Here is a 26,983-nt window from a genome sequence, read left to right on the forward strand (position 1 = left end):
CTCCTTTGAACATAATTGGACTTGCATCTGAGTAGACATTCATAGTCTAGGGCTGTTACACTTCTCCACTGAATATGTTGTCTGACATGAATGTAAGCACTGGGAACTGACTTGTAATGTTTTATTGACATAAATAATAAGGGTATATTTTGTTCAGCGTGCATTAATTCGTAATTCAAGCCTCATAATTTCATAGAGTGCCTTAAAGTCATCTGCTTTGAAGAAATGTATCTTGTAAATACTGGTTTTGGATTGGGGATATTTGGTAGATATTGGCAGAAGGAGATGCATTGCAGAGAACAGACGTGAATAGGAAGGAAAGACCCTCATAATGAGTTCATTCTCAAGGTAGTTCCATAGGTTATACATCCCTAGAGATTGCTCGGGATATTCAGAAGTTAGCCTTGCACACACACACACACACACACACACACACACACACTTCAGACTGTGTCCCATCTAGTTTTTCAAGCCAGACATTTTGCTTTAAATAACATAAATATCTTCACAGTAACCATATTGAATACCCAAACTGCTGTTGTACTTTTTCTTGGGGAAATAGCTTTATAATCAACTTTCATAGAAGGGCAGCCCAATCCAGTTCTGCTGAAACAAGCATGCCATGTGGCCTGCACTGTATCCAGTGCAGGTTAGGTGGTGGCTGGAATGCATCTTGGAGCAAGGGGTATTTATTCCCTTACCCTGAGTTGCGTGCCAGCCACCCCATGGGGCTACTTGAATTGGAGCCAGCAAAATAACTGACACAAATCCAAGCAGCCCGGTGTAATGCTGAGCTGGCTGGGAAGAAGGGTTAGGATCTGGCCTAACTTGCTGAGGCCGGTCCCATTCCCCCAGACCCCCACTGGCCCACCTGTCCCACCCAAAAATGCCCCATTCTGCCCTCCTGCCACCCTCTCCAACCCCCTGCGCCAGCCTCCATAGACTGGCACGAACTAACTGAACCTACCTCACCTGTCCTTGCACCGGCCTACCTGGCTCATGAGTCATCACAAATTTCCTTTATTGCATATTCATGGCACTTGTAGGCCAGCGCAGGGGACTTGTGCCAGCCAATTGTGAAGGTACGATTGTGCCCTTAGTTTCGCTATGTTGAATATCTGAACTATATGTATTGTGTTCTATGGACCAGTTTTTGTAGGGCATCTATGAACTTTCAGTTGCTTATCCTTGTAACTCAAATTTCCATGTGCATAAGCGTGAATAGGAGCTCTCTAATTTGAACTGCAGCCTTCATTCCTGGAAGTCTTTTAGATGAGGAATTCCTTCTCATTGGCAAATGGCAATTGCCTGCTGTATAAAACTGCATATTTCTGATTACTTAAAGGATGACTTGCATCGGCAAGCTAGATACAGTAAATGGTTTATAATGGTAAATATGTGCTTTGTATTTTTGCTGCAGTTATGTATGAAAATTGCTTCAGTATATTATTAAACCTGTAGATTTATGTTATCTTTTCAGGTTGCCTGTTAAAGTGAAAGGAGATATAAGTTTGCATGGGAATGACATTATAACACATGATAGCATCTATTAAAGTATCCACATGAAAAATGTAAACAGCTTCATCTTACCAGATAAATATATAGAAAGCAATCATAACAGTGAAATCAAGTCCTTATTGTTGAAAAGAGCACACATTATTGCCTTAAGGTTGATGATCCTATATTTGAATAGGTCATGTTCATTAGTGTACAAAATGCAAGATTTTCCCAGACCAGTCACTCAAAATGCACTGTTTGTGCACATTTCGCTGTGTTCAAACAGACATTATTTACTTGAGTAATGTTTATTAAAGAACACATATCCCATGTAGGTACCATACATTTTGTCTAGGGTCTCTATTCACTATATTTTTGATAGTTATTTCACAAGTGTATTGCAGCTTGCTAGAGAAGTTGATTATAAATGTTTAGGCTACATTGTATGGAGAAAAATATTAATTGTTTTAATCCTGACATTATTTTATGTGTAGCTTGAATTGCTGTCTTATTTAGTGTGTAATTTCACGTCACTTTCAATTTTGTATTGGACTCATGCATGCAACACTACTTATTTTTATAATTGCATATTATCAACAATAGCTGCCATGATATAGGAGGTACTTTGTGTTTTGAATGTCATAGATGTATTAGAGCTTATTTCCATATGTAATTTTGTTCCTATGGGTATTTTTGAGCATGTAGATAAGCATAGGACTTTGGTTCCCAGGCTGTTGTATCTTTGGGCAAACTCAGAGGAGCACCACAAGATAGTTTAAAGGCACAGTGGGATATTTAAAGGAAATGTAGCAAGGGGCACTGTGAACAAATTACAGGTGGCTTAGGGGTGCTGCAAAAAGGGAAAGTTTGGGAACCACTGAGTAGTATTAGCTTTTGCTAATTCCTTACTAGCGCAGATGAAGGCGGCTAGTCCAAAAATTTGTTTTTTGCTACTGAAGAAAGGAATACCAGAGGAGGTTCTTTGTGTCCTGATAGTGTAAACTTCTCAAAGGTAGATTGCTGTTGGTAGCATGGAACTCAAGTAGTCCCTGTGTGTGTCTGGAACTGTGTATGACATGTGTTTCTGTGACACTATACAGTTTACGTTAATCTATGAACACACAGGTATTTAATAACCAGAGCTTGATCATGCTGCACAGCAAGTGCCTTTGTTCCATGAATACCAAACATTACATCAAAACTGGATCTTATTTTGTACCAAATGCTTTTAATTTGAGTGCAGAAATTTCTTAATCATTCTGAAGAAACCAGATAATGTTTAGTAAATGAATGTTTATATCATAGTGGATCACAGCATGAATCCAGAATAATTTATTAGTGTGTACTTGGTCTGCCTTTGGCTTAAATGTGGTAGATGATAGAAAAGAACAGTAGATCATACTATTGACATTTGTGGCTCACTGAATGAGCTAGTGCTGATGTCATTGCACTTTTGTCATCTGGGTTCTATGTTTTGGTTGTGTGTTAGTTCACAGTTGATCCAGTTTAGCAAAACCATAGTTTTTTAAGCTAATGCTAAAGACACATCCTCAGTTTATAGCAGAGGTGTCCAAAGTTTTTGGCAGGAGGGCCACATCAGCTCTCTGACACTGTGTCGGGGGCTGGGGAAAAAAAGAATTAATTTACATTTAAAATTTGAATAAATTTACATAAGTTTACATAAATGAATATATTAAAGATGAACTTAGGAATGAATGAAGGTCTTGCAATAGCTCAATGTGTGTTGGCCTTTAAGGGGTTGGCCTTTCCTTTGCTGCCGCTGCTACATCACAGATGTGAAAGAGCAAGCAGTGGAGGGAGCTCTCATCCCACAGCTCACACGAGAGGTCAGTCACCCTCACGCTGAGAGATGTTGCGTTGGGCCAGTGCAGGTTTTAACAAATCTGTGGAGGGCCAGAGGCTCATTGGAGACTGGGGGCTCCCTGAGGGCCGCATTGAGGGGCCTTGAGGGCCACAAGTGGCCCCCGGGCCGGGGTTTGGGCACCCCTGGTTTATAGCATATACCATGGTTGTGTACCTGAAACAGCTGGCCTTAGAAGCTGTTGAATTTATATAAAGGTGGTGTTCGCCCCTTAATGGGATACCATATCTCTGATCCCTGGTTATAGGATTAGGCTGTTAAACAAACATTCCACCCAAACTAGTGCCTTTGTTGTGTAAACAGACACTCCCTACCAGACACTTGCTGGCTGCATAGGCTAAAAGTTTTAATTTATATTAAATTAAAGCCCTCAAAGTTTTAATTTATATTATACACACTGAACCATCTTATTTTATATTATAAATATATAGAGTACTCTAAGGTCCAAATCCTATCCAACTTTCCAAAGCTGATGCAGCTGCAATTTAGCCCTGAGGTAAGGGAACAAACATTTCCCTACTTCCAGGAGGCTTCCATGATTGCCACTACACCACAGGAGCAGCGCGTACCCTGTTGGCACAGCTGCATTGGTGCTGGAAAGTTGGATAGGATTGGGTCTTAAGTAAGATCTTTTGGCTTGTCCAATGTGAATTTGAGATTTGCTATACATAGGAGGGATCAATAGTTCTGTGGCTCATTGCCATCAGATGACTGAAAAATTGCTTGCTTTAGTATTCCTAATCAAAAAATTGAAACTTCATGTGTTATTTCTTGGTGTCTTGTGTGGTATGCTATGCTAAACATTCATATCCAATTTCTGTAATATTACACGTGAAATCGTAAAGGAACAATTGTTACAACAATTAAAGAACTGAAAAAGTGTCATGCTTGTTGAAGAACAGATGTGCTAAACTTTACTTCTGTGCTACTGGTGTTGCACAACCAGGAATGCAATACTTGCTCAGATCTTGCTACTTTTACTATAGCTAATCCAGGAAGTCTAGATTGGCGGTGAAAGTATGTTGTTTGTGATGTTATTAGTCATCATTCTCCAAATATTTATTCATGCCTAAAACTTGAATCATCTGTACCAGTATAATAACTTCTCTATATCCAACAAGTGCACGATAGTTTAGCAGTATAGCATTTTTTAAAAAGCCAGTTTACTTACCTGTAACTATACAAGAAACTGATCTGCACAGCGGTGATCTTTATAGATGCACATAGTCGAGTTCTGCATGCGTGCAGAAGAAATTTTGAAAGCTTCCAGAGGTTTGTCAAGCATTCCAATCTTGCCCTTGAGCAGAAGAAATCCTGTACACTATGTGTTCCATGTGCACTAAAGTCCCTCAGTTCCTTGAATGTGAGTAGATGAAAATCTACTGTAGCCTTAAGTTCAAACAGCTTGCTCATAACCTGGAGCAAGACCACAGACAAAGTCCATGTTGGATGCAAAAGTTTGATTGGTGGGTACAGATTAGAAAGACCCTTGAAAAACCTGGTGACCAGCAGGTGTAAGAAAATGGATACATTGTCTACTGCTGGATGGAAGGCACATGTGCCAACAGAAGGAAATCTCAAAGAAGTAGCTCCCAAACCCATAGACTTGAGGTGGATACTACTGTAGGACAGTGGTTCTTGTATTTTTAATAATAATAATAATATACAGTATTTATATACCGCCTTTCTTGGTCTTTATTCAAGACTTTATTCAAGGCGGTTTACATAGGCAGGCTTATTAAATCCACGCAGGGATTTTTACAAATTGAAAGAAGGTTCTTTCTTTCAAGAACCACTACATTCAAGGTGTTACACTCCAATCTGGTTTAACATTCTGGCCTCCATCCTCCCACGCTCCAAGCAGCTGCTTCAAGGTCGCACGGTGCCGGTGGCCTCGAACTGGCGACCTTGTGGATGTTAATCTTCAGGCAAATGGAGGCTCTACCCTCTAGACCAGACCTCCTGCCCAGCGGGACCCACTTTTTAGAATGAGAATCTGTTAGGACTCACTGGAAGTGATGTCATAACCAGAAGTGACATCATCAAGCAGGAAAATTTTTAACAATCCTAGGCTGCAGTCCTATCCACACTTACCCAGGAGTAATTCCCATTTACTATCACTGTTAAAAACATATACATAGTAGCCTGTTAAAAGTACAAATCTATAACATTTCCCCAAATGCAGTCACATATCATGGTAGCATCAAGTCCAATATATTAAAAATAAAATAAAATGAATGGGGACCCACCTGAAATTGGCTTGCTACCCACAGTTTGAGAAACGCTATTGTAGGATATCCTTAATAGGGTTTGAACCCTTGGTTGAAAGTTGGTAGACCCTGTGAGGTTACAAGAGCATTTTTGCTTTGTTGAGTAACAGCCCAATCCTATCCAATTTTCCAGCACCGGTGCAGCTGCAATGCAGCCCCAAGGTTAGGGAACAAGTGTTCCCATACCTTAAGGTGGCCTCTGCGACTGCTGCCCCACCACAAGATGCAGTGCATGCTCCATTGGCACAGCTGCACCGGCACTGGAAAATTGGATAGGATTGGGCTCTAAGTCTTGTGGGTTAACAATATAGGCTAATGGGTTCTGAGCTGTCTGTGACAGATCAGGAGAGAGTTCTTGGAGTGCAGTGGTGATGAAGAAGGCTAATTCCTTGCTTGGGATCATTAAAAAGGATTGAAAATAAAATGGCCAATATTGTAAAACTATTGTACAAATTGATAGTAAGACCACACCTGAAATATTGCATACAGCTCTAGTTACCACATCTCAAAAATGATGTAGTATAAATAGAAAAGGTGCCGAAGAGAGTGACCAAAATGATTACTGGGCTGGGGCACCTTGCGTGAGGAAAGGCTGCAGCATTTGGGGCCCATAAGTCTACAGAAAAGGTGCCTGAGGGAGGACATGATTGAGACATACAAAATTTGAATCAATTATTGACTTTCTGCACGAGAAAGAGAATAATTAGTTTATGAGCTGCGTATTTGAAAATTATATTGAAAGGAATAGAGAACATTAACTGGAAATAATCTGAAATTGAATACTTATTGAGTAGATAAGAGGGGCTGTTGGAGATATAACATATATGTGGGTTTGCATTTAGATTATTAAGATACAAAACTGTAAGTAATTAGAACATTCGACTTTTCCATGCTACACTATTAGAAGTATTTTTGTATTTTTATATTTTTATGTATCTTTAATTTTTTTTAATTTTCTCTTACTGTGTTTTTCTTTTCCTTTTCTGTTATTATAAATAAATGAAATTAAGGAGACATACAAAATTATATATGTTCTTAGGTTCTCATGACCAGCAATAATCCAACAGTTTGACATATATTTATTTGGGTGAAAAGACCATGGTTGTGTCAAAGAATTAGAATCCATGTTGTTAAAAGGGGTTCAATATTTCATTCTGTTTTTTCAGAACTTCATTAGGGAAAACACGCCTAGACAGGGCACATTGCTAGAGAGCAAGCCAGAAAAAGCAGTTAAAAACCAGTACTCTCCAGGTGCTTAGTGTTCTGAAAAAAACAGAATGAAACGTTGGACCTTTTTTAGCAACAATGATTCTAAGTCTTTGAGACGACTATGGTCTTTTCACCTGAATAAATTTATGTCAAATTGTTGGACATACAAAATTATGCATGGAATGGACAGAGGGATGTTCTTTTCCCTCTCACAGAACACCAGAACCAGGGGACATCCACTAAAATCTAGTGTCAGGAGAGTTAGAATAGACAGAAGAAAATATTTGTTTATCCAGTGTGTAATTAGTCTGTGGAACTCCTCACCACAGGATGTGGTGATGGCGTCTGGGCCTAGATGCCTTTAAAATGGGATTGGACAGATTTCTGGAGAAAAAGTCCATCACAGGTTACAAACCATGATGGGAATGTGCAAACTCCAGTTTTTGGAAGTAGGTTACCTCAGAAGGTCTGTTGCTAGGGTGTCGCACCAGGATGCAGCCTCTTGTCATCTTGTATGCTCCCTGAGGGTCATGTGGTGGGCTACTGTGAGATACAGGAAGCTGGACTAAATGGGCCTTTAGCTTGATCCAGCGGGGCTCTTCTTTTGTAGCAATATCATTGGGTGAGCTACAATGTATTCTAGCTCCCCCTCAACACTGAAGGTTGGGTCCTTTATACCAGGAGTGTCCAAACATTTTGGCAGGAGAGCCACATCATCTCTCTAACACTGTGTCAGGGGCCGGGGGGGAAAAAGAATTAATTTACATTGAAAATTTGAATAAATTCACATAAATGAATTTATTAGAGATGGAACTTATAAGAATGAATGAAGGTCTTGCAGTAGTTCAAGGCATATAAAAGGCCTTGCACAGAGCAAGGCCAGCCTTTCCTTCACTGACACTGCTGCATCACAGATGCAAGTAGTGGAAGGAGCCCTCATCCTACAGCTCAGGCAAGAGGTCAAACAGGCATCCTCATGCTGAGAGCAGTTGCGTCAGCATGGGCTCCAGCAAGTCTCTGGAAGGCCAGAGGGTCATTGGAGACTGGGGGCTCCCCAAGGGCTTGATTGGGAGCCCCCAAGGGCCGCAAGTGGCCCCCGGGCTGGGGTTTGGGCACCCCTGCTTTATACTATTGGCTATTGTGTAGTACAGTATTTGGCCTTGGTTATGAGAGAGGAGGCAATGTGATGTTACTTAGCCCCTGCTGTTTTGAAAAGAGGTAGAAACCAGATTTGCTTAAGCCACCATGGTGTTATAAAGCTGTAAGCACTGTTGAACTTGTGTATCCTGTTGATGATCTTGGTGATTATTGAGAAGGGGGAATGCATAAAATAAATTTTCTTCCTAAAAAGAAATGCATCCCTAGTGGAACAAGAATTTTGTCTAACTTGACTGCAAAGCCTCTGACATTGAGAATAGTCTCTTTTACTGCCTTAATACTGGGCATAAGAACTTGCTCAAGGAAGTTGTCTTGGTCATTGGTATGTAATCCCCGATGATGATACTTTTTGCCCAGCATGGAAATCATCCTAATGATGATTTCTTTTTATAAGTTCTGATCCCCCAATAGGAAAACTTAATTCCTACTCTCCACCTGATGTTTTGATGAAGGCTGAAAGTCATTGTGGAGTTTCCAGCTCGGAATCTAGTTCTGCAACTGACTTCAGAAAAAAGAAGAGCATGAGGAGTGGTGCTGTAAGCACTGATTAGGAATATAGGTAATGCTGAAACCTCTACTCATATCAAATATATCAGTGCTGCTGAAATTGGTGTAATTACTGCTGATGTCAACATTGCAAATGGTGAAACAGCAACCAGTGCTATGCTCAACATTGGAGCTTCAGTCAGGAGGCAGACCGCTGAATTGTTGCTATCCCCTCAGGTGGCACAGATACTGTACAGTGGTTCTTAAACTGTGGATCCAAGATCTACCAGTGAGTCATGACCCAATTTTTGTTGGGTTGTGGAACTGACAGGACAGATTAGACTATGTGCATCAAAGGTTAAACAAGCTGCTACTTGAAGCACTGCTGCCCAATCACCATCCCTTAGCATTTTTAAATTGGGCAGCAGCCTTTAGCACTTCTAAACAGTTTGAGAACTGCCGCTGTAGCCAGCGGCAGTAACCCACAGTCTGTGATGACTAGCTGTAGCAGCAGCTATAGATCCCTGTCCCCATATTGAGTTGGGCTGGCCCACGATGAGTACCTATGGGAATATGCATGAAGAAGAGATATTCCAAGATTCTTGAAGCCCAAACTCATTTGGAGCAATGGTATGAGGCTCTTGGGCTATGATACAATAATTTGTGTGGAGGTCATAGGTCTGGTAGTAAACTGGGCTCCTACTTTAAGACCAACTTATATTCCCATCTGAAGTTAGCAACATCAGCTTGTGATCTCTAGGAAAAGGTTAACAACATTTTGACTATATTCTCTACACTATAGAGTTTGATTTAGAGGGAAGAGCTTAGCCATGTTCCCTTGGAATTGGTTTTATCAGAGAGTGAACTGATATGAGGGCCACTCACAGGTGCAGTCTCTGAGACTGGCATCTTTGTTGGTATTCATGCACAACCCACTGAGCGTAAAGTGTTGAATTGGGGCTCCAGAATGCTTTTCTGCAGACATAGTTTCTGAGTGATGTTCACTTTTTTGGGGAGGGGGGATTCCTGGTACTTGCTGCCTGTCTAGAGTGGGATTTATAGTGTTTGCCTTGCCCCTTGTGGGCATCACCTTGATTCTGATAACTCTGAAGAGAGTTTGTACATTTGGCTCTCCTGTGTCAAGGAAGCTGCTTCAGTGGTGGAGAAGGAGGCCCTGGCATCATTGCAATGTGATTAAGGACTGGCTCCCAGAGCACCAGAGCTGAAATGCTCTTTTCTTCCTTGTTGCCTTGGAAATTCTTTTGCTGTAGACACAGGTCTCTACAGTGTAGTTCTCTCCCAACAGAAGAGACACTTGTGTTGTGCTTGGGGACAACATGGGGAAGTGGATGTTGTCCCTGCAGTGGCAACACGTTTAAAGGTAACATTGCCTGTGGTACGTGGAGGCAGACTGAAGTACTACAAACTTATATACAGGGTGTCTTTTAAAAAGTTCACACTTTTTAATGAACTCTAATTCATGCATTCTTCATTGTAGAAAACCTGCAACACTCAGACATCTAAGGCACCATTTCTCAACATGTGCTCCTTGGAGCCCTGGAGCTCCCTGAAACCCCTTCAGGGACTCTGCAACCACACCATTCACAGGCGTTGCCCTTAAATCCCCACCATTGTCCCCTATCTTCGTTTGCTCTTTCATTTTTCCCCTTCCCTTGGTTGTTTATTCCCCATGCTTTCTTCAGCCCCACAGTCGCTTGCAGTAGCTTCTGCAGAGATCAGCATGGTGCTGCATTGTGCAGATGCTGAATCTCTGTGTGGTCCAGCAGTCACCTCTGAAAGACCATGCTGTCCTGCCTCATGCTTGTTTCTAGCTCTCTTTCTAGCTTCTAGTCTTGTTTCTAGTCTTTTTAAATTTTTGGAGGAATGAAAGGGAAATGGAAGGGTGCTTCACAGTGTTCTTCAGCAGAGAGTGAAAAGAAACCCTCAAGGCAAATGGTTTGCTGCTTTTCCCTCCACTGAAAAGCAGGGCAGAATACTCAACAGAACTCTGGTAGCTTCCAAAGTTATCTGTGCATATGCTCAGAACTCCATTATGTGTGACTATGCAGAGAACATGAAAAAGAATCTGAGCTTGGGCTGTGGTAAATTGTCAGCAGAAAAGTGTCACAATTTTATGGGCAAGTGCCTGAAAATACCTTGCAATATGGTTTTTTCCTATTCAAATTTGATTATTTTTGTATAGAATCTCTTCCAGTCCCTCTTGTAAGGCATTCTGAGGCCTCTGGAGGCTCCTAATAAAGCTTTGCGGCTTGTCAGGGAGAATTGGCTGGTGACCCACCATTTGGGAAATAATGTGCTAGCCTGTAAAATAGAAACCACCCTTTAAAATAGGAATGTGAGCTTGTTGGGGTATCCTGCTAACTTCTAAAATGCTGTTGTTGTTTTTTCTAAAGCGGTTCCACTGTAATCTCTGCCTTTCCAGATCTGCAAGAGAGTATTATGGAGAAACTTAATGAAAGTATGATCTGATCGGTATTTGCAGATTATGTGTACTCAGACCCTGTTCAGTAATCTAAAATCAACAAATGAAGTGAAATAAAATGCAATATAAGCAACATACTATATCTTTTTGTGATGTGCAGCTTGGTAGCATCCATACCAGAGGTTAGGAGCACAATCCTAAGGGGGGGGGGTTAGGCCAGCACAAGTCTCTTGCGCCAACCCAAGAGTGTTGTAAAAGTACCGTAAAGCACTTTTGCGCCACTCTGAAGGGAGTTAGGCTGGCGCACAGATGTACGTTGGCTTCCCCATACTGCTGTGGGCCCCAGAGGATGAGTGAGTTGCACCAGCTGCAGTGCAGGGGTCTGGGGGAGGTGTGGGGATGAGGCGGGAGAAAGGCGTTCTGGGGCAGGGGAAGGGCACGTGGTGGGCGTTCCTGGAACGGCCAGGGCCAGGATCCAGCTGTTATGCTGAATTCTACTTGGATCTGCACCGCCTCCTGGGGTCGAACAGATCCAGGTAGACCCATTGGGGCCTCATCAGCTTAACACAGGTTAAGGGGAAGCGATTCCCCTTGCCTTGAGCTGCAGTGCTTTTGACCTCAAACTTGCGTTGGATACAATGCAGGCTCGTTGGCCTGCCTGTTCCAGTGCAAGTTAGGATTGTGCTGTAACTGTTTCAGTTGTTTCTTTGCTTTTGTGTTGTTTTGAGAACAGCATGAAGGATACTTTTTCATTTTGCTTCCATATGTTTAATTCTGTTTTGTTTCTAGATAGTTTGAGTCCAGGCTAAGAATGGAAATAGCAATAAATGTATAGACCAGGGTTAGAAAAGTCCTTTGGGTCTCTAGACCAGGTACCAGATGAGATACTGGTGCTGGCCCTTTGTAGTAACCATGTGCCTGGGATGTCACTCCTACTGACATAGCCAATAATTGCTTTGTTAGTCTCTTGAAGTATCTCTTAAACTGTGTTTCAGTGAACTGGAATGGAGATTTAGGGCAGATGCAAGTTTTTTATTTTCACAGAACTCTATGGGGGCACTTACCATTTTTACCCAGATGTACTGAGAAGCATGTATGTGAAGTCAGGAGAGGGAAAATGCCTCTCACAGGGCACAGTTATGAAAAATGAATCTGAATTCTAGTCTAATGTAGAAATTGTGAGTTGGGCCTCCTGTTTGTATTTTATATTACTAAGGCTGTGTTTTTTCCAGTGCGTACACAAATGGACAACAAGGGATGTTCATGTTCTAACTTTTCTAAGTCTACTTTGATGCAAAAGTCTTTACCTGAAATTGTGCTTAGCCATATAATGTAAGTTTATGTTGTAAAGCAGTTACCATTCTTGGAAATAATTTGATTACAGGTGAGCACTGCTTTGTGACGCTCTGACCAGCGATGGGCTGTATATGTGCCACCACTGTGTTACCAAAAGAGCCTGTTTTAGATGTTTAGGGGAATTAGTAGACCTGGTCTATTGGAACACTCGGATCTTAATACTGGATGCAAACCAGCGTTCTACAGAAATTCCTTTTACTTAAAGAAGAGACTGAGAGAAATATTCCAATAAATGATTACAGCTTTTTTAAAAGGGAGACAAAATAGATATCCAGAAGAATCAGTAAAGGACTATTGTAGAGTCCTTATAGTGGTGGGTGCAGTGTCATGTGAGTGTATTTGGTGCATCCGAAGAAATCAGAAAGGGGGGAATAGTAGGGAAGGATTTCAGGGAACCCTGCTCTGCCAATCCCAACTACTAGCTGAAGATGGGGAGAGAAGGGAAAAAGGGGGATGAGGGAATGGAAAGACTTCAAAGTACATGACATAGCTACCTGTCTGGGACTCTGGTCTGTGAGCAGCGTGTGTGGACACTCAGGAGAGTGACCCTGTGTTAGGGCATTCCGGAGAGTGACCATTTGCTAGTCAAACCCTCTTAGTATTTAAGGATATTGAAAAGTTGCTTATGTGTGAGCAGAATGTTTGGGGAATAAATGTGTAACTTGGGGTGTTTGCTTTTAATGTATCAATAGGTAACTTGGGTATGAATGACAGGAATTCCTCTTAATCAACCAGGATGCAGGTAAACAGGGCTAGCAGTGTCGGCTAAAATACAGATTAGCCCTCTGGTGCCAAAATGTTTCTGGATGTCAAAGTAGCATAACCAGTACTGCAATAAGATGGGGAGGGGGACTTTCTCATAACAACTGGTGGTCCCTGCACACCTCCCAAACCTCCGAAGTTGAGGGGAGCTGTGCTCCCATTGCCTCCAGGTGCTTTTCTGAGCCTCAAAGAGGGCAGCACACATGTGCACGCTGCCTCTGCGAGGCTTAGAAAAGCCTCTGGAGGCAAGGGGAGTGCAGCTTCTCCTCGATTTCGGAGGCTTCGTCATAGCGTCAAGCCTAGCTTGATGACGGAGGTGTGGGTCCTCATCCCTGTTGCTAAGCGACCCACGACTGTTCTGGTTTTGTCAGTTGGTACCTGAGCAATTTGAAGGGGAAGACTGCTTCTGTCACTGATAGGATTTTACCTGTACCTGAAAACTACCAGTACCAGACGTGACATTTCCTCTACCTTGATAAAGGAAAAAGAGGATTTCAGATTATCTCTGTGTTCTCCTGGCTATGTGCTTTGCTTGTAGCTCATTTCTGAATGGACTGCATCCATTGGAATGTGTTACAAGCCCCCACTGTCAACTTTAGATTGTGGACTATATTTTATGCCTGTTTTCTTAATTCAAGGTATGCATGTGACACACATAAGCTTATGTATGTGGTGCTAGAGGCCTGCCTGCAAAGGAATGGGCCAGACCATAACATGCTTGTTTTACAGTACTGATTGCAAAAAGGCCACTTTTTTCTGAACCATGTAGTCACCTCCTGCTCCTTAATTAATGAAACCTTCCAGTTTTGAATGACGGCCTATTTACTCCTTAGATATAAGTGAATTTTCATGCCTCCAAAATGTAGATGAAGCCTTTCAGCCCCAAAACCAGCTGGAACAATATATTGGATGTCTTGTGAGCAGAGCAATATTCCTGGACTCCTGGGCTTGGGAAAAACAATTTTTGTAAAATAAAGTAAGGTTTCACACTTCCAACCCAATGATTAAGCTTAAACTAGAAGCAGTCCAGCAACTAGCTGCTGCACCCTCAGCTATATGGGGAAACAAAGGCAGAACACATCAGAGGAATAGCAGTGGAGACCCTTCTGATTGACTACCTAAGAATCTCATAGGATTTTATGAGGCAAAAACCCCTTGACTTTATAACCTCATTTTGTTTGTTCCAGTGGGTGTCGTCTTCTTCATTCTTGGGTTGTTGTTTACTCTTTCCTTCCTTGCCTTCTATATGGATCAGTAATGACCTGGAGCTGCATCAGGTCACCCTCATACCAGCTTGGAATGAGTCACCCTCTTGGTTCTCATCCAAGAACTACATACCAGATGGCACCCATGGCAGTAACAGCCCCCTTTCCTTTTCAGCATTCCATCTTATTTCCCTGAACAGGGCTGAACCCTGAATAGTGCAGCCAATGTGGGCTGGTCAGCTAAACCCTTTGGCCACTTTCCTCTCTCAGGTACCATCCTTCCCTTAAAGAAAGGCGGTTTGGCAACTTTGCCCTGCTTCCATCAAAGCTACTGCTCCCTTGCATGCCAAGGGCTTGCTTTATAGTGCTTCTTCTGTTTGAGACCCCTCTTTGCCAAGAGGATTGCTCACTTGGCCCTTTTCTACTGCAGCCTATGCAGTCCAACTTTCTCAAGGTTTGCAGAAACAGGATAGGTAGCAATGGTCTGTGGCACAGCCTTGCCAAAATCCCACCAAATCCCTGCTATCTTTCCTTGTCATCTCATGTGAAGTCAAGTTGACTGACGTTTAATGTTTGTTACATTTCTTATCTGTTTGTGAGTACTGTGTGGTGTGTACGTGGGTGAAAGCTTTTTCTGCTTTTGCATTACTGTGTTGGAGGCCTGAGATCAACCTCTTTCCTCCTTCCCAAATAAACTCCCTTGACCAATCCAGCAAGTCCTCAGGACAAGAAGAATCTCCCTTGCCAGTGGTGGTCTCGATTTGGAGGCTTGGCATATTTGTCAAATGTGTTTGTTCAGTTGGAGAGACTAGCTCCCCCTCCTCAAGTGGTTGAAATGTAATGGCCTGTTCCTAGGCTCACTCCTTGCCTGTAGCCCTCAGTTCAGATTAAAGAGAACCATTTCTAGCCACAGCCTTTTGCATCAGCCTGAACCATTTAAACCACTGGTTCCCAACCTGTGGTCTGGGGACCACAGCTGATCCGCAAGACCCTAAGAAGTGGTCCATGAAGTCTCAGGAAAAAAGATAACCTTTGATTACTTCCAGCGTGCTCCCCCATGGACCACCAGAGAGAGCAGAGAATGAACTGCCGCAGTCAGCAACAAAAACACCAACCCACAAATCTTCACCATAAATAATACATCTAATAAATCTCTAATTATTACAAGTTTAATTGTATTTTTTATGTGAAGGATTGGGCCCATCAGGGCCCATGAGAGGGCTATGGGGGTTATTTGTACCTGGACCTAGGGTCAAAAAGGGGGCCCAGGAGGCAAAGGAGGACCCCCTGAAATTTCCTGGGATCTTATATTTTCCTATCTCACCAGGACTTGCTGCGCATGGGATGCTGTGTGCATGGCAGCTGTGGCTGCCACAAGCCATATGTACTGGGACAAAAAATTACATACATGACACTTCTGAACACTGTCAAATCTGGGAGGAAACTGGCCTGCTACAGCAGCTCTTTGGCCTGCGGATCTGCTTACCATGAAGGAGTGTATCAAGGACAGCTGTGAAACTACTGCTGCTGCGGAAGTATGTTTTGGTATACACAGGACACTTTCCATTCTAGTATGAGCCTAGATATGATGATCTAATTCTTTCTGCAATGATTTTCTATTTTTAAAAGATTTTAGAGACTTAGGAGTAGTTTTCTGTATTACCATATCTAACTGTGAACACTGTGTGGGCAGGTAGACCTGGGCTCCATATTGGGAAGCACAGTGGACCAGAGCTCCAAAGACTCTTCCTGCTGTTGCAGCCCTCCACCTGCCCTGTTTTGCTCCCACTCCATGCCTGTCACCACCCCTTCCCCTTTGGGAAGGGTCTCAAAAGAAACACTGTACACTGATAAAATTCCTCTTGGAGGGCCTGGTTGCGTGTGGTCCCTGCCAGTTCCAATTTTTATCTCAGTGGTTTAAGGGCTCCTAAAGGTTGGGAACCACTGATTTAAATCTTGCTATCCTACACATACCCCCATTTCTTCTCTCTCCTTTTTCCTGGCACCTCAAAACCTTCCTTTTTCTCTCCTGGTTTCTTCTGTGTCCCTTCAAGTTTTCCCCTTTACTTTGCCCCTTTTCCTTCTAAGGAGTTGCATTCTCCTCCTAGCTGCTCTTCCAGGGCATTGTTGGTGTGACTGTTAGCTGTAGGAGTCCCCTTATATATATGAGATCTGAGTAAGCTAATTCAGTTAGACCCAGTTTGAGCCCCCCCCTTTTTGTTTTTGAGCGTTTTAACATAGTTGCACGCATGTTACATGTATTTTGAAAAAGCGCTGCTGGTAACAGTTGGACTTGGTAGTCAAGAATTACCAGGAATATAATGTGTACAGTATGTTAACAATTAGGTTAATGTTTTGCTAGTTGTGTTTGCTGTGTCTCTGCTACCTGTCAGCTGAGCAAATTGACTTGTCAGCTTGAAGAAGCTAATCTTTAAGTTTTTATGTTCTCAAAAGATTAACATTGTTTAATACCCTACCCCTTGCCTTGCAAATGTTTCGGTATTCTTGGATATTTAGAACTGACTGCTTCCCATCTTGCTTTGTGCTCAAAGCTTAAGATGTTCCCCTCACTGTTTGATGCTTCTGACTGGTAATCAGATACCTATGAAGGAATTTAGAGCAGGATGTATAAAATGCTACAACATCTTTTAGATAGGAAAAGTTATATCTGTGTTTTATAAACTTCATTTGCATTCCAGAGAGAGGCTCTAGCTCTGTCTCTTTGTTTGCCTGGAATCCTGCGGTCATTGAGCTCATATATTTGGAAGTTAAGTGTTAGATCCTATGATAAGGCACAAAGATCCTGTGCTTTTTGGTTTCAGAACCTCTCCTATTCCTTCAAGGATTTCTGGGTTCTTCTGTGCTCCAGGTCTTCTATTTGACTGGTAGGCCTATAGATATGTCTTAGTCCAGGCCAGCCCAAGCCTCAATATTTGACCAAGTATGTGCTGCTGTGAAATAAGAATGGTCTTACTTTCTTCCAACAGGACCAATTCAGTCCTATTTTAGAACTCCATCTTCCCTTATTGCTCCTTTGACCTCTACTGTAGAGTGCTTCACTTGATACTGATGAAAGTGAATTCCTTCACTTTGGTATTAGGTGACATCCACTTGCCAGTGTTGGACTCTCATACTGGTGAGTTGCAAACCAGGCTTCTGACATTGGCTAGAAAACTACAGCAAGGATTTGAAGATTGAAATCCTAACTTATTTGATTCCTTTTGAAAGCTTGACAATTGTTTTATGCTTTGATCCAGAAATCAAATGTTTGACAAATTTTGGCTGCTGTAAAGCAGAATCTTAGTTTGCCTTAAAAATATTAAAATAGTCTGTGTGTTTCTGAGTCATATGTGTTAAAATATTTCATCCAATATATGTTGTTGTGCTGTCTCGTCTTAGTTCCAGCTGTGTACAGGGAGTATCTCTTATACATTTCTTCACTTTTTTTGGTAAAAGTTCTGTAAATATTCTCTGCACTTATGACTTTTACTGCTGGTGCCCCACCTGTATATCATCTTCCTGCTTTGAGTTCTTAAACAAATATCCTTAATATTAAAATTTTGCCATTGCTTGGTCCTACAAGCTTTCTCCTCCTCACACCACCCAAGCTCTTAAAGAGACATAACTATTACAATACTGTCAATTTAAACATTGTTGTAATTAACTGGAATAATAGGGAGAGTCACCCCAACTCATGTCTGCTCTTCTTGCATCTCTCCCTTGATCTCCTGTGCAACCATAGCCACTGGTTCCTGTAAGGGCTGCAAAGCCAAGCATTCCCTCAACTTGCTTTTGGAGGATGAGGAGACGATGATGGCATTGGTTATGGTGGTGCTGGATACCTAGAGGAAGATGGCAAGGACTTACCTTTCTCCTTCATCTTACAGTGCCACTGTTTCCCCTAATGGCTATAGAGGGTATGCTGACTCTCAGCATTCATAAGAACATAAGAACATAAGAACAGCCCCACTGGATCAGGCCATAGGCCCATCTAGTCCAGCTTCCTGTATCTCACAGCGGCCCACCAAATGCCCCAGGGAGCACACCAGATAACAAGAGACCTCATCCTGGTGCTCTCCCCTACATCTGGCATTCTGACTTAACCCATTCCTAAAATCAGGAGGTTGCGCATACACATCATGGCTTGTACCCCATAATGGATTTTTCCTCCAGAAACTCATCCAATCCCCTTTTAAAGGCGTCTAGGCTAGACGCCAGCACCACATCCTGTGGCAAGGAATTCCACAGACCGACCACGCGCTGAGTAAAGAAATATTTTCTTTTGTCTGTCCTAACCCGCCCAACACTCAATTTTAGTGGATGTCCCCTGGTTCTGGTATTATGTGAGAGTGTAAAGAGCATCTCCCTATCCACTCTGTCCATCCCCTGCATAATTTTGTATGTCTCAATCATGTCCCCCCTCAAGCGTCTCTTTTCTAGGCTGAAGAGGCCCAAACGCCGTAGCCTTTCCTCATAAGGAAGGTGCCCCAGCCCCGTAATCATCTTAGTCGCTCTCTTTTGCACCTTTTCCATTTCCACTATGTCTTTTTTGAGATGCGGCGACCAGAACTGGACACAATACTCCAGGTGTGGCCTTACCATAGATTTGTACAACGGCATTATAATACTAACCGTTTTGTTCTCAATACCCTTCCTAATGATCCCAAGCATAGAATTGGCCTTCTTCACTGCCACCGCACATTGGGTCGACACTTTCATCGACCTGTCCACCACCACCCCAAGATCTCTCTCCTGATCTGTCACAGACAGTTCAGAACCCATCAGCCTATATCTAAAGTTTTGATTTTTTGCCCCAATGTGCATGACTTTACACTTACTGACATTGAAGCGCATCTGCCATTTTGCTGCCCATTCTGCCAGTCTGGAGAGATCCTTCTGGAGCTCCTCACAATCACTTCTGGTCTTTACCACTCGGAAAAGTTTGGTGTCGTCTGCAAACTTAGCCACTTCACTGCTCAACCCTGTCTCCAGGTCATTTATGAAGAGGTTGAAAAGCACCGATCCCAGGACAGATCCTTGGGGCACACCGCTTTTCACCTCTCTCCATTGTGAAAATTGCCCATTGACACCCACTCTCTGCTTCCTGGCCTCCAACCAGTTCTCAATCCACGAGAGGACCTGTCCTCTAATTCCCTGACTGTGGAGTTTTTTCAGTAGCCTTTGGTGAGGGACCATGTCAAACGCCTTCTGAAAGTCCAGATATATAATGTCCACGGGTTCTCCCGCATCCACATGCCTGTTGACCTTTTCAAAGAATTCTATAAGGTTGGTGAGGCAAGACTTACCCTTACAGAAGCCATGCTGACTCTCCCTCAGCAAGGCCTGTTCGTCTATGTGTTTTGAGATCCTATCTTTGATGAGGCATTCCACCATCTTACCCGGTATAGATGTTAGGCTGACTGGCCTATAGTTTCCCGGGTCCCCCCTCTTTCCCTTTTTAAAAATAGGCGTGACATTTGCTATCCTCCAATCTTCTGGCACCGTGGCTGTTTTGAGGGACAAGTTGCATACCTTAGTCAAGAGATCTGCAACTTCATTCTTCAATTCCTTAATAACCCTTGGGTGTATGCCATCAGGGCCCGGTGACTTATTGATCTTTAATTTATCAATGAGGTCTGAAACATCTTCTCTTTTAACCTCTATCTGACTTAACTCCTCGGTCAGGAGGGGCCGTTCGGGCAGCGGTATCTGCCCGAGGTCTTCTGCCGTGAAGACAGATGCAAAGAACTCATTTAATTTCTCTGCCATCTCTAAGTCTCCTTTTATCTCCCCTTTCCCTCCCTCACCATCCAGAGGGCCAACCGCTTCTCTGGCGGGTTTCCTGCTTCTAACATATTTGAAGAAGCTTTTATTATTCCCCTTAATGTTGCTGGCCATGCGTTCCTCATAGTCTCGCTTGGCCTCCCCTATCACCTTCTTACATTTCTTTTGCCACAGTTTATGTTCCTTTTTATTCTCTTCATTAGGGCAAGACTTCCATTTACGGAAGGAAGCTTCCTTGCCCTTCACAGCCTCTCTAACTTGGCTGGTTAGCCATGCGGGCACTCTCCTGGATTTAGTGGAACCCTTCTTTCTTTGCGGTATACACCTCTGCTGGGCCTCTATTACTGTTGTTTTAAGCAGCCTCCATGCACTTTGGAGAGATTGGACTCTTTTTACCCTCCCTTTCAACCTCCTCCTAACCAGCCTCCTCATTTGAGGGAAGTCCGCCCGTCGGAAGTCAAGGGTTTTTGTTAGAGACTTGCCTGGTATTCTTCCCCCAACGTGCACGTCAAAACGGATCGCAGCATGATCACTGTTCCCCAATGGCTCAGTAACGTTTACATCTCTAACCAGGTCCTGCGTACCGCACAATATTAAATCCAGAGTCACCTGTCCTCTGGTGGGCTCCGTGACTAGCTGATCTAAGCCACAGTCATTTAGCACGTCAAGAAATCCGGTTTCCTTATCCTGACCAGAACACAAATTGACCCAGTCAATATGAGGATAATTGAAGTCCCCCATGATTACAACCCTGTCCTTCCTTGTCACCTCCCTGATCTGTTTCCTCATTTCAAGGTCCCCATCAGATTTCTGGTCTGGAGGACGATAGCACACCCCCAGTATTACATCGCTGCTCAAGCCTGGTAATTTAACCCACAGAGATTCTACGGTGGAGTCGGACCCACCTTCAATCTCTACTTTGCTGGATTCTATCCCTTCCTTAACATAAAGGGCCACCCCACCTCCAACACGCCCCTGCCTGTCCCTCCTGTAGAGTTTATAGCCCGGGATTGCGGTATCCCACTGATTCTCCGCATTCCACCAGGTTTCCGTTATGCCCACTATGTCAATGTTTTCCCTTGTTACCAGACATTCCAGTTCTCCCACCTTTGCTCGTAGACTTCGGGCATTCGCATAAAAGCATTTATACACGGAATGCCCCAGGATGGGCTGCTTATTCGCTCCTTTGTCCCCGCATCCTCTCATTGTGCCAAACCGTCTATCACATCCCATCTCCCTACCTTTCCCAATTTCTTCTCCTACCCTGCCTTTGTCTTGTTGTTCTCTAACCTCCCCATCCTCATCCCATAGGGATGAGGAGTCCCGAACCGGATGCCCCTCGGCTCCTGTCGGCCTTCCCCCAGGGATCAGTTTAAAAGCTGCTCTGCCACCTTTTTAATGTTATGCGCCAGCAGTCTGGTTCCATTCTGGTTCAAATGGAGCCCGTCCCTCTTGTACAGGCCCCGCTTGTCCCAAAACATTCCCCAGTGCCTAACGAATCTAAACCCCTCCTCCCTACACCACCGTCTCATCCACGCATTGAGACCCCTGATCTCCGCCTGCCTAGCTGGCCCTGCGCGTGGAACAGGTAGCACTTCAGAGAACGCTACCTTTGAGGTCCTGGCTTTCAGCTTCCTGCCTAAAAGCCTAAATTTGGCCTCCAGGACCTCCCAGCTACACTTGCCCACGTCGTTGGTGCCGACATGCACCACAGCCGCTACCTCTCCCCCAGCACTGTCTACTAGCCTGTCTAGACGAGAAGTGATGTCCGCAACCTTCGCACCAGGCAGGCAAGTCACCATGCGGTCCTCACATCCGTCGCAAACCCCCCTCTCTATGTTTCTAATAATCGAATCCCCCACTACAAGAAGCCCCCGACCCCCCTCCCGCCGAGGAGTATCCCGAGTGCGCTCGGATACGGGCCCATCCCCTGGAGAAGGGATCCCCCCTAGGGGATTGTTTCCCTCCTCTCCAGGATGACCTCCTCCAGTCCCGAGACTTCCCACCCGGGCAGCCGAGGAGCTGCACGCCTGATGTTGGGACGAAGCCTGATCGTCCCCAGAAGTCTCCCCACGGTCCTCCTCTGGCTGCCTGCGCTTCTCCAGGTCGGCCACCAAGGCTTCAAGGGAGCGGACGCGTTCCCTGAGAGCCTGGAGCTCCTTGCACCGAGGACACACCCATGACTTATACCCCAGAGGCATATAATCATACATGTGGCACTCGATGCAGAACACTGGATAGCCCCCACTCTGCTGCTGGCTGTCTGACTGCATAGCTTTTTAGCTGCATAGCTGCATAGCATTCCTTCCCCGACCATTAGATAGGTAGCAGTGGAAGCTCTGGATGCCAAGGGAGACAGGTAAGTTCTCCTCATCTTTACACACACTGCAACACAAGAAGAAGATGAAACTGGTCTGGACTCCGCGGCAGGCTAGGGGAGGTAGCAGGTGGGTACCCCCCTCTTGACTCCCCCAGTTTCCTGCCCATCACAAAATTTTAAATATGTCATGGATATGCTATCCCTTCTGGGAGCATTCTCGTTTATGCATGGTCAGGTCTGCATGCCACTCTCTACAGTCCTTCTCCCTATCTTTAAGTCAATTGAACAACATGAATGTACATATGGTCCTTATTAACCTTTATTCACTTTATTTCTTATGGAAAAAAATTCGTCCTTGTAAGTTGTTTTGCTTGTACAGAGCTTTCCAGTCCCTAATCCCAATTTGTAAAGGGGACCCTCTTTACTAGATACTTTCAGTTATATAACATGCAGGTTTTCTGGCTGACTGTGCTCTGTGATTAACCTGTTCATTCAGGTTATTTAAACTGAAGTGCATATACTGTGCTTGATTTGAGGGTGATAATTTTTTTCAAGCAGATTTTATCTCTGGATGGATAATGAGTGTCCTGTCTCTGGTAAAGAACAAAAAGCTACCACAATCCTTCATATTCTCATTGCTTAACATCTTTTTAACCTTACAACTGCTTACTGACAGCTAGAACAATTAAGTCAGCCTGACAGCTCTCTAGTATTTTAGTAAGAGCTTTCACTCTTAAAGCATGTATGCAGGGATTGCATTGCATATTTGCTCAGTATGAATGTTGTTTAATCAACCAGGATAGGTGTTAGAATGACTTGTATCAAGATCTTTAATCCTAGTTCTGGGTAAAATCCTTGACAGTGTTGATTGCAGTGCATTTCTTGCATGTTTTTCATTCTAGTAACTTGATGCCACATAATTTTTTCATTTGAAGCCAGACTTAAGCATAGGTGGAAGGGGTTTATACCATATTTTAAAAAACAGCAAAAATGAACTCTCTAGAGCTGTAGAATAGCCAAGACAAATGGAGGATGAGAGTGAATTGCCCCGGGAAGAAGATCTTGAGGATATGATTGACCAAACAGGGCTTCAGTAGAGTGAGATGTCACTTTAAAAAGATGCAGTCTCAGTTCAGTGTTTGTGGATGGTTTTGCTTGACTAGAAATTGACAAGGCCTTGCCACAGTTCAGAGAAAAGCTGGGCTCTGTGGTGGGCGGTGGTACTGAAGGAAAACATCTGGAAACAGAAGCATTCTATGTATAAAACAAAACTGTAAAGACCTTTCTCAGGTCTAGGACAGCCCTGCCTATGTAAACTACCTTGAGTAATACCTGAAGAGAAACCTGTGCATGAGAAAGGTGGTATATAATACAGAAATAAATGCAAGTAGTCCCTTGTTATCCTCTGGGGCTCTGTTCCAGAACCCCTAGTGGATAAAAAAAAATCAGTGGATTAAAAAAAAAGTGGAAAAATAGATTTAAAGACTCACTTGCAAGGTTCCTTGCCCCTCCATTGCTCCTAATAAGGTTGTGCCTCAACATCTGAAGGGGTTTGATTCTGGTACTCCCTGCTGATACCATAAAATGTGTTAAATAAAAGCAATTTAAAAAAATTAAAAAATGCATCCCTTTACAATTATGGTTTAAAAACAGCTTTCCTTACTGTTGTAGAGAGACAGTCAGCAATTAGAAATGCAAAGGACCCCCTTCCTTTGCCGGGTTTAGCTGAAGAATGGAATGATCACTTGCGTGACTGTCTCTCTACAACAGTAAGAAAAGCGGTTTTTTAAACTGTGATTTTAAAGAGATGAATTTTTCCCTTCTCCTGGAATCAGTACATTCCTTCTCATTGGTAGTAGCCATTCATATTGAGTCAAATCCGTGTATAAAAAAATCAGTGTATAACAAGGTTGGACCTGAACTGCCATGAAGAGATGGGGAAAGATGGACATTTAACAGCATTTGGTAAATATTTTGGCTTGATTTTATTTATTCGGCTTCCACGTTTACAGGGGAAGAAAGTTTCAGAAAGGACTTACTATCAATGAGTAAATGATGTTGCACTAGTTAAAATGTTCCTTAAATAAGAAGCCGGTATTGTGTATGTGTTTGTCTCAGTGCATTATTCTTTATTTCAGGCATCTATTAGCAAGTTAAAGGTGATTGAACCATGGCTCAATTTTCAACACCTTTTGGGGGTAAGCATCAAGATATTTCTGTGTTGTTTAAGGACAAGCTTTATTTCAAAAAGTATTCTACATAGATGCACACTAGTTGGATTTGAAGTACCAAAAATCTTGCTGCTTATCTTAGTATGCAGTGATTTCAGCTGGAAAAACAACTTCTGTGTTTGTGGTGAAGTATTCATGGATTGTTGGAAGTGGGGGGGGGGGCGCTAGCTGAAAGTAAATCAGCAAGAATTACCTTTAACTCTGTGTACCACATAACATGGCATTATACTGCTTGGATGGGGTTTAGACCAGAACTGAGTAGAGGCCAGACTGCATTTTTGCTTGCTTTCATTGCCTGCACTGTGCCTCTGATTTCTTCAGCAACTGATCAGAGACTAGCTTACCTGGGAGTAAACTCCTTTGAGCACAAAGGCAAACCTGCCAGCATAGTACTTCTACCTTTAGCAGACATGGACACATTTTGACCAGCCTTGATAACCAATTACTGTACTGTTCCAGTGGTCAATGACCAATAATTCAATAATTGGTCAATGACCAATTCAATTTTCTTCTGTTGTTGGGTAGCTGAGGAATTCTAATGGCTCTGGGGTAGGAAATTTGGATACGGGTGTGTGTGTGTTAACAACAACTCCTCTCTAATCCACATCAGTAATGCTGCATATTAGCATGAGGTAGTCTCTGTCTTCTATGCTGGCAACAGCTTTTTAAAAACCTCCATGGTAGAAAACCCTAAAAGCTTTTTTCACCGGAATCAAGTCAATAGGTTATGATTACTGTTGGTAATTGAATTTGTAGACCTCTAACTTTTAGTAGCAGATAGGTTGTTGCTTGAAACCTGTACTGCTATCTTACTGTGTGGGGCAGATCAACCATTTAGGACCTGTACAAAATGGGTTTTCTTTTGGCTGAGTTTCCCTGTTTCTGGCATTTCATGAGTTACTTAAGAAACTTATGGATATGGAATTTGTTTTTCCACCCAAGTCCATTAGTGTATAGATTCTCCAAAACTTGTTGAGAAAATGGTGGTGTTGATGCTTAAAACTGTTTTAAAAACTGTTTTTTTCTTGACCGTATGTTAATTTTTTGCTTGTGAATTAGGCAACCTAGACATCTGGGCTGTAACTGTGGAAGAGAGAGCTAAACACGATCAACAGTTCCACAGTTTGAAACCAATATCTGGATTTATCACTGGTAATGCTCTAGTGCTCCTGTACAACTTCCCTTTCGTTTATTTCTTTATCAAAGCCATGCATCTTGCTATTCCTTTGGGGCAAGTAGCAGTTACTCCACATGAGATATTCAAGTGAAATGCTAGCTCTCTGTGGATACAAGAAGAAAAGATCAAGGCATATATGCTGCCTCTACCCTTTTATGAATTTGTTGAAAATGTGTTGCTAAAAGCATTAAGGAATTGAAATGGGATAGACACGACCCAAACTCAAATGCACCTCTTGCAATTCTCAGTCCATGAGTTATTTCAAAGCCTGACTTGCTCTTTTAACATTTAAATCTAATAATTCTAGAAGAGAAATAGTTTTGGTCTGCATGTGTTAAAATACACTCACTTTTGCAACTAGACTAGTTCCTTTTTTCCATGCTTATAGGAAAATCTTACCTGTTAGTTTCAAACTGAACATTCTAACTCCACAGTAGACAAGGAACAGACTATTGCAGCATGTTAAGAAAGAAAGGCAATCTACCTCTGTTATGAGGCTGGTGCCTCCAGATAGTGAAAATTTGGCCTACAAGGACCATTCATCTTGCCAAGCCACTCCTATCATACCTTCCTCTCCTTACCCAAAGTTGCTCCAGCTTGTTACACTCTATGTCCTTCTATGCAAATCCTTCTTATCAGCCTTGATAGCTCAATGGAATAAAATAATAATTAAATGTTAATCATGTTCAGGGACAGTATGCATCTGAGTACAAGTTGTTGAGGTAAAACAGGATAGCATGTTATTCTTGTAGCCACACAGCACTAAACTAAGTCCTACATGGCTTGGAGCGCAACTTCCTGGAAGTTGGCAATGATTGTGATGTCATCGCTGAGAAATCTGGAGCCGCCTGTGCACAACCACATTAAAGCTCTGTGTACCAGCTGCAAAAATTAATGGAAACCCTAGTTAGTGCCTATTCAGCACTCCAGGTTCATCTATGAGGACAGGTAGAGAATAAACCCAAGACCACCCTGTTCCATGGGCTGGTGTACTTGTAGACTCTGGATCTCCATGGCTATTCATTCATAGAACAGATCTTATGGTTTTATGGGTGCCTTTTGCACATTTCAGTACAGAAAAAAGTGAACTAGTTTGTGCTGTGTGTGTGTTTGAAGTTGACATTTCCTTGAACAGTAGACTTGTCCTTAGAAAAAATGGGGTTTGATCAGGTGGTCAAAGATACTGGAATGAGGAGGAAGGGT

At 43.0% G+C, this 26,983-nt stretch overlaps 1 protein-coding gene across 4 annotated transcripts in view; it reads left to right on the plus strand.

Annotated features, from left to right (window-relative positions):
* The window catches only part of ITSN1 (intersectin 1), a 139,726-nt gene that overhangs the window by 11,225 nt on the left and 101,518 nt on the right, over nucleotides 1-26,983 (plus strand). For 3 of the 4 annotated variants that reach the window (XM_066619146.1, XM_066619148.1, XM_066619149.1), the window contains exons 2-3: nucleotides 24,511-24,570; nucleotides 25,663-25,755. The exons of the other annotated variant lie outside the window; for it this stretch is intronic. In XM_066619146.1, coding sequence (XP_066475243.1) covers nucleotides 24,543-24,570; nucleotides 25,663-25,755 — 121 coding nt within the window. In that variant the 5' untranslated portion in view covers nucleotides 24,511-24,542. The remainder of the gene's footprint in view (nucleotides 1-24,510; nucleotides 24,571-25,662; nucleotides 25,756-26,983) is intronic. 4 annotated transcript variants of the gene reach the window in all.

Source organism: Tiliqua scincoides, chromosome 3 (genome assembly GCF_035046505.1).
Source record: "Tiliqua scincoides isolate rTilSci1 chromosome 3, rTilSci1.hap2, whole genome shotgun sequence".
Classification (NCBI taxonomy): domain Eukaryota; kingdom Metazoa; phylum Chordata; class Lepidosauria; order Squamata; family Scincidae; genus Tiliqua; species Tiliqua scincoides.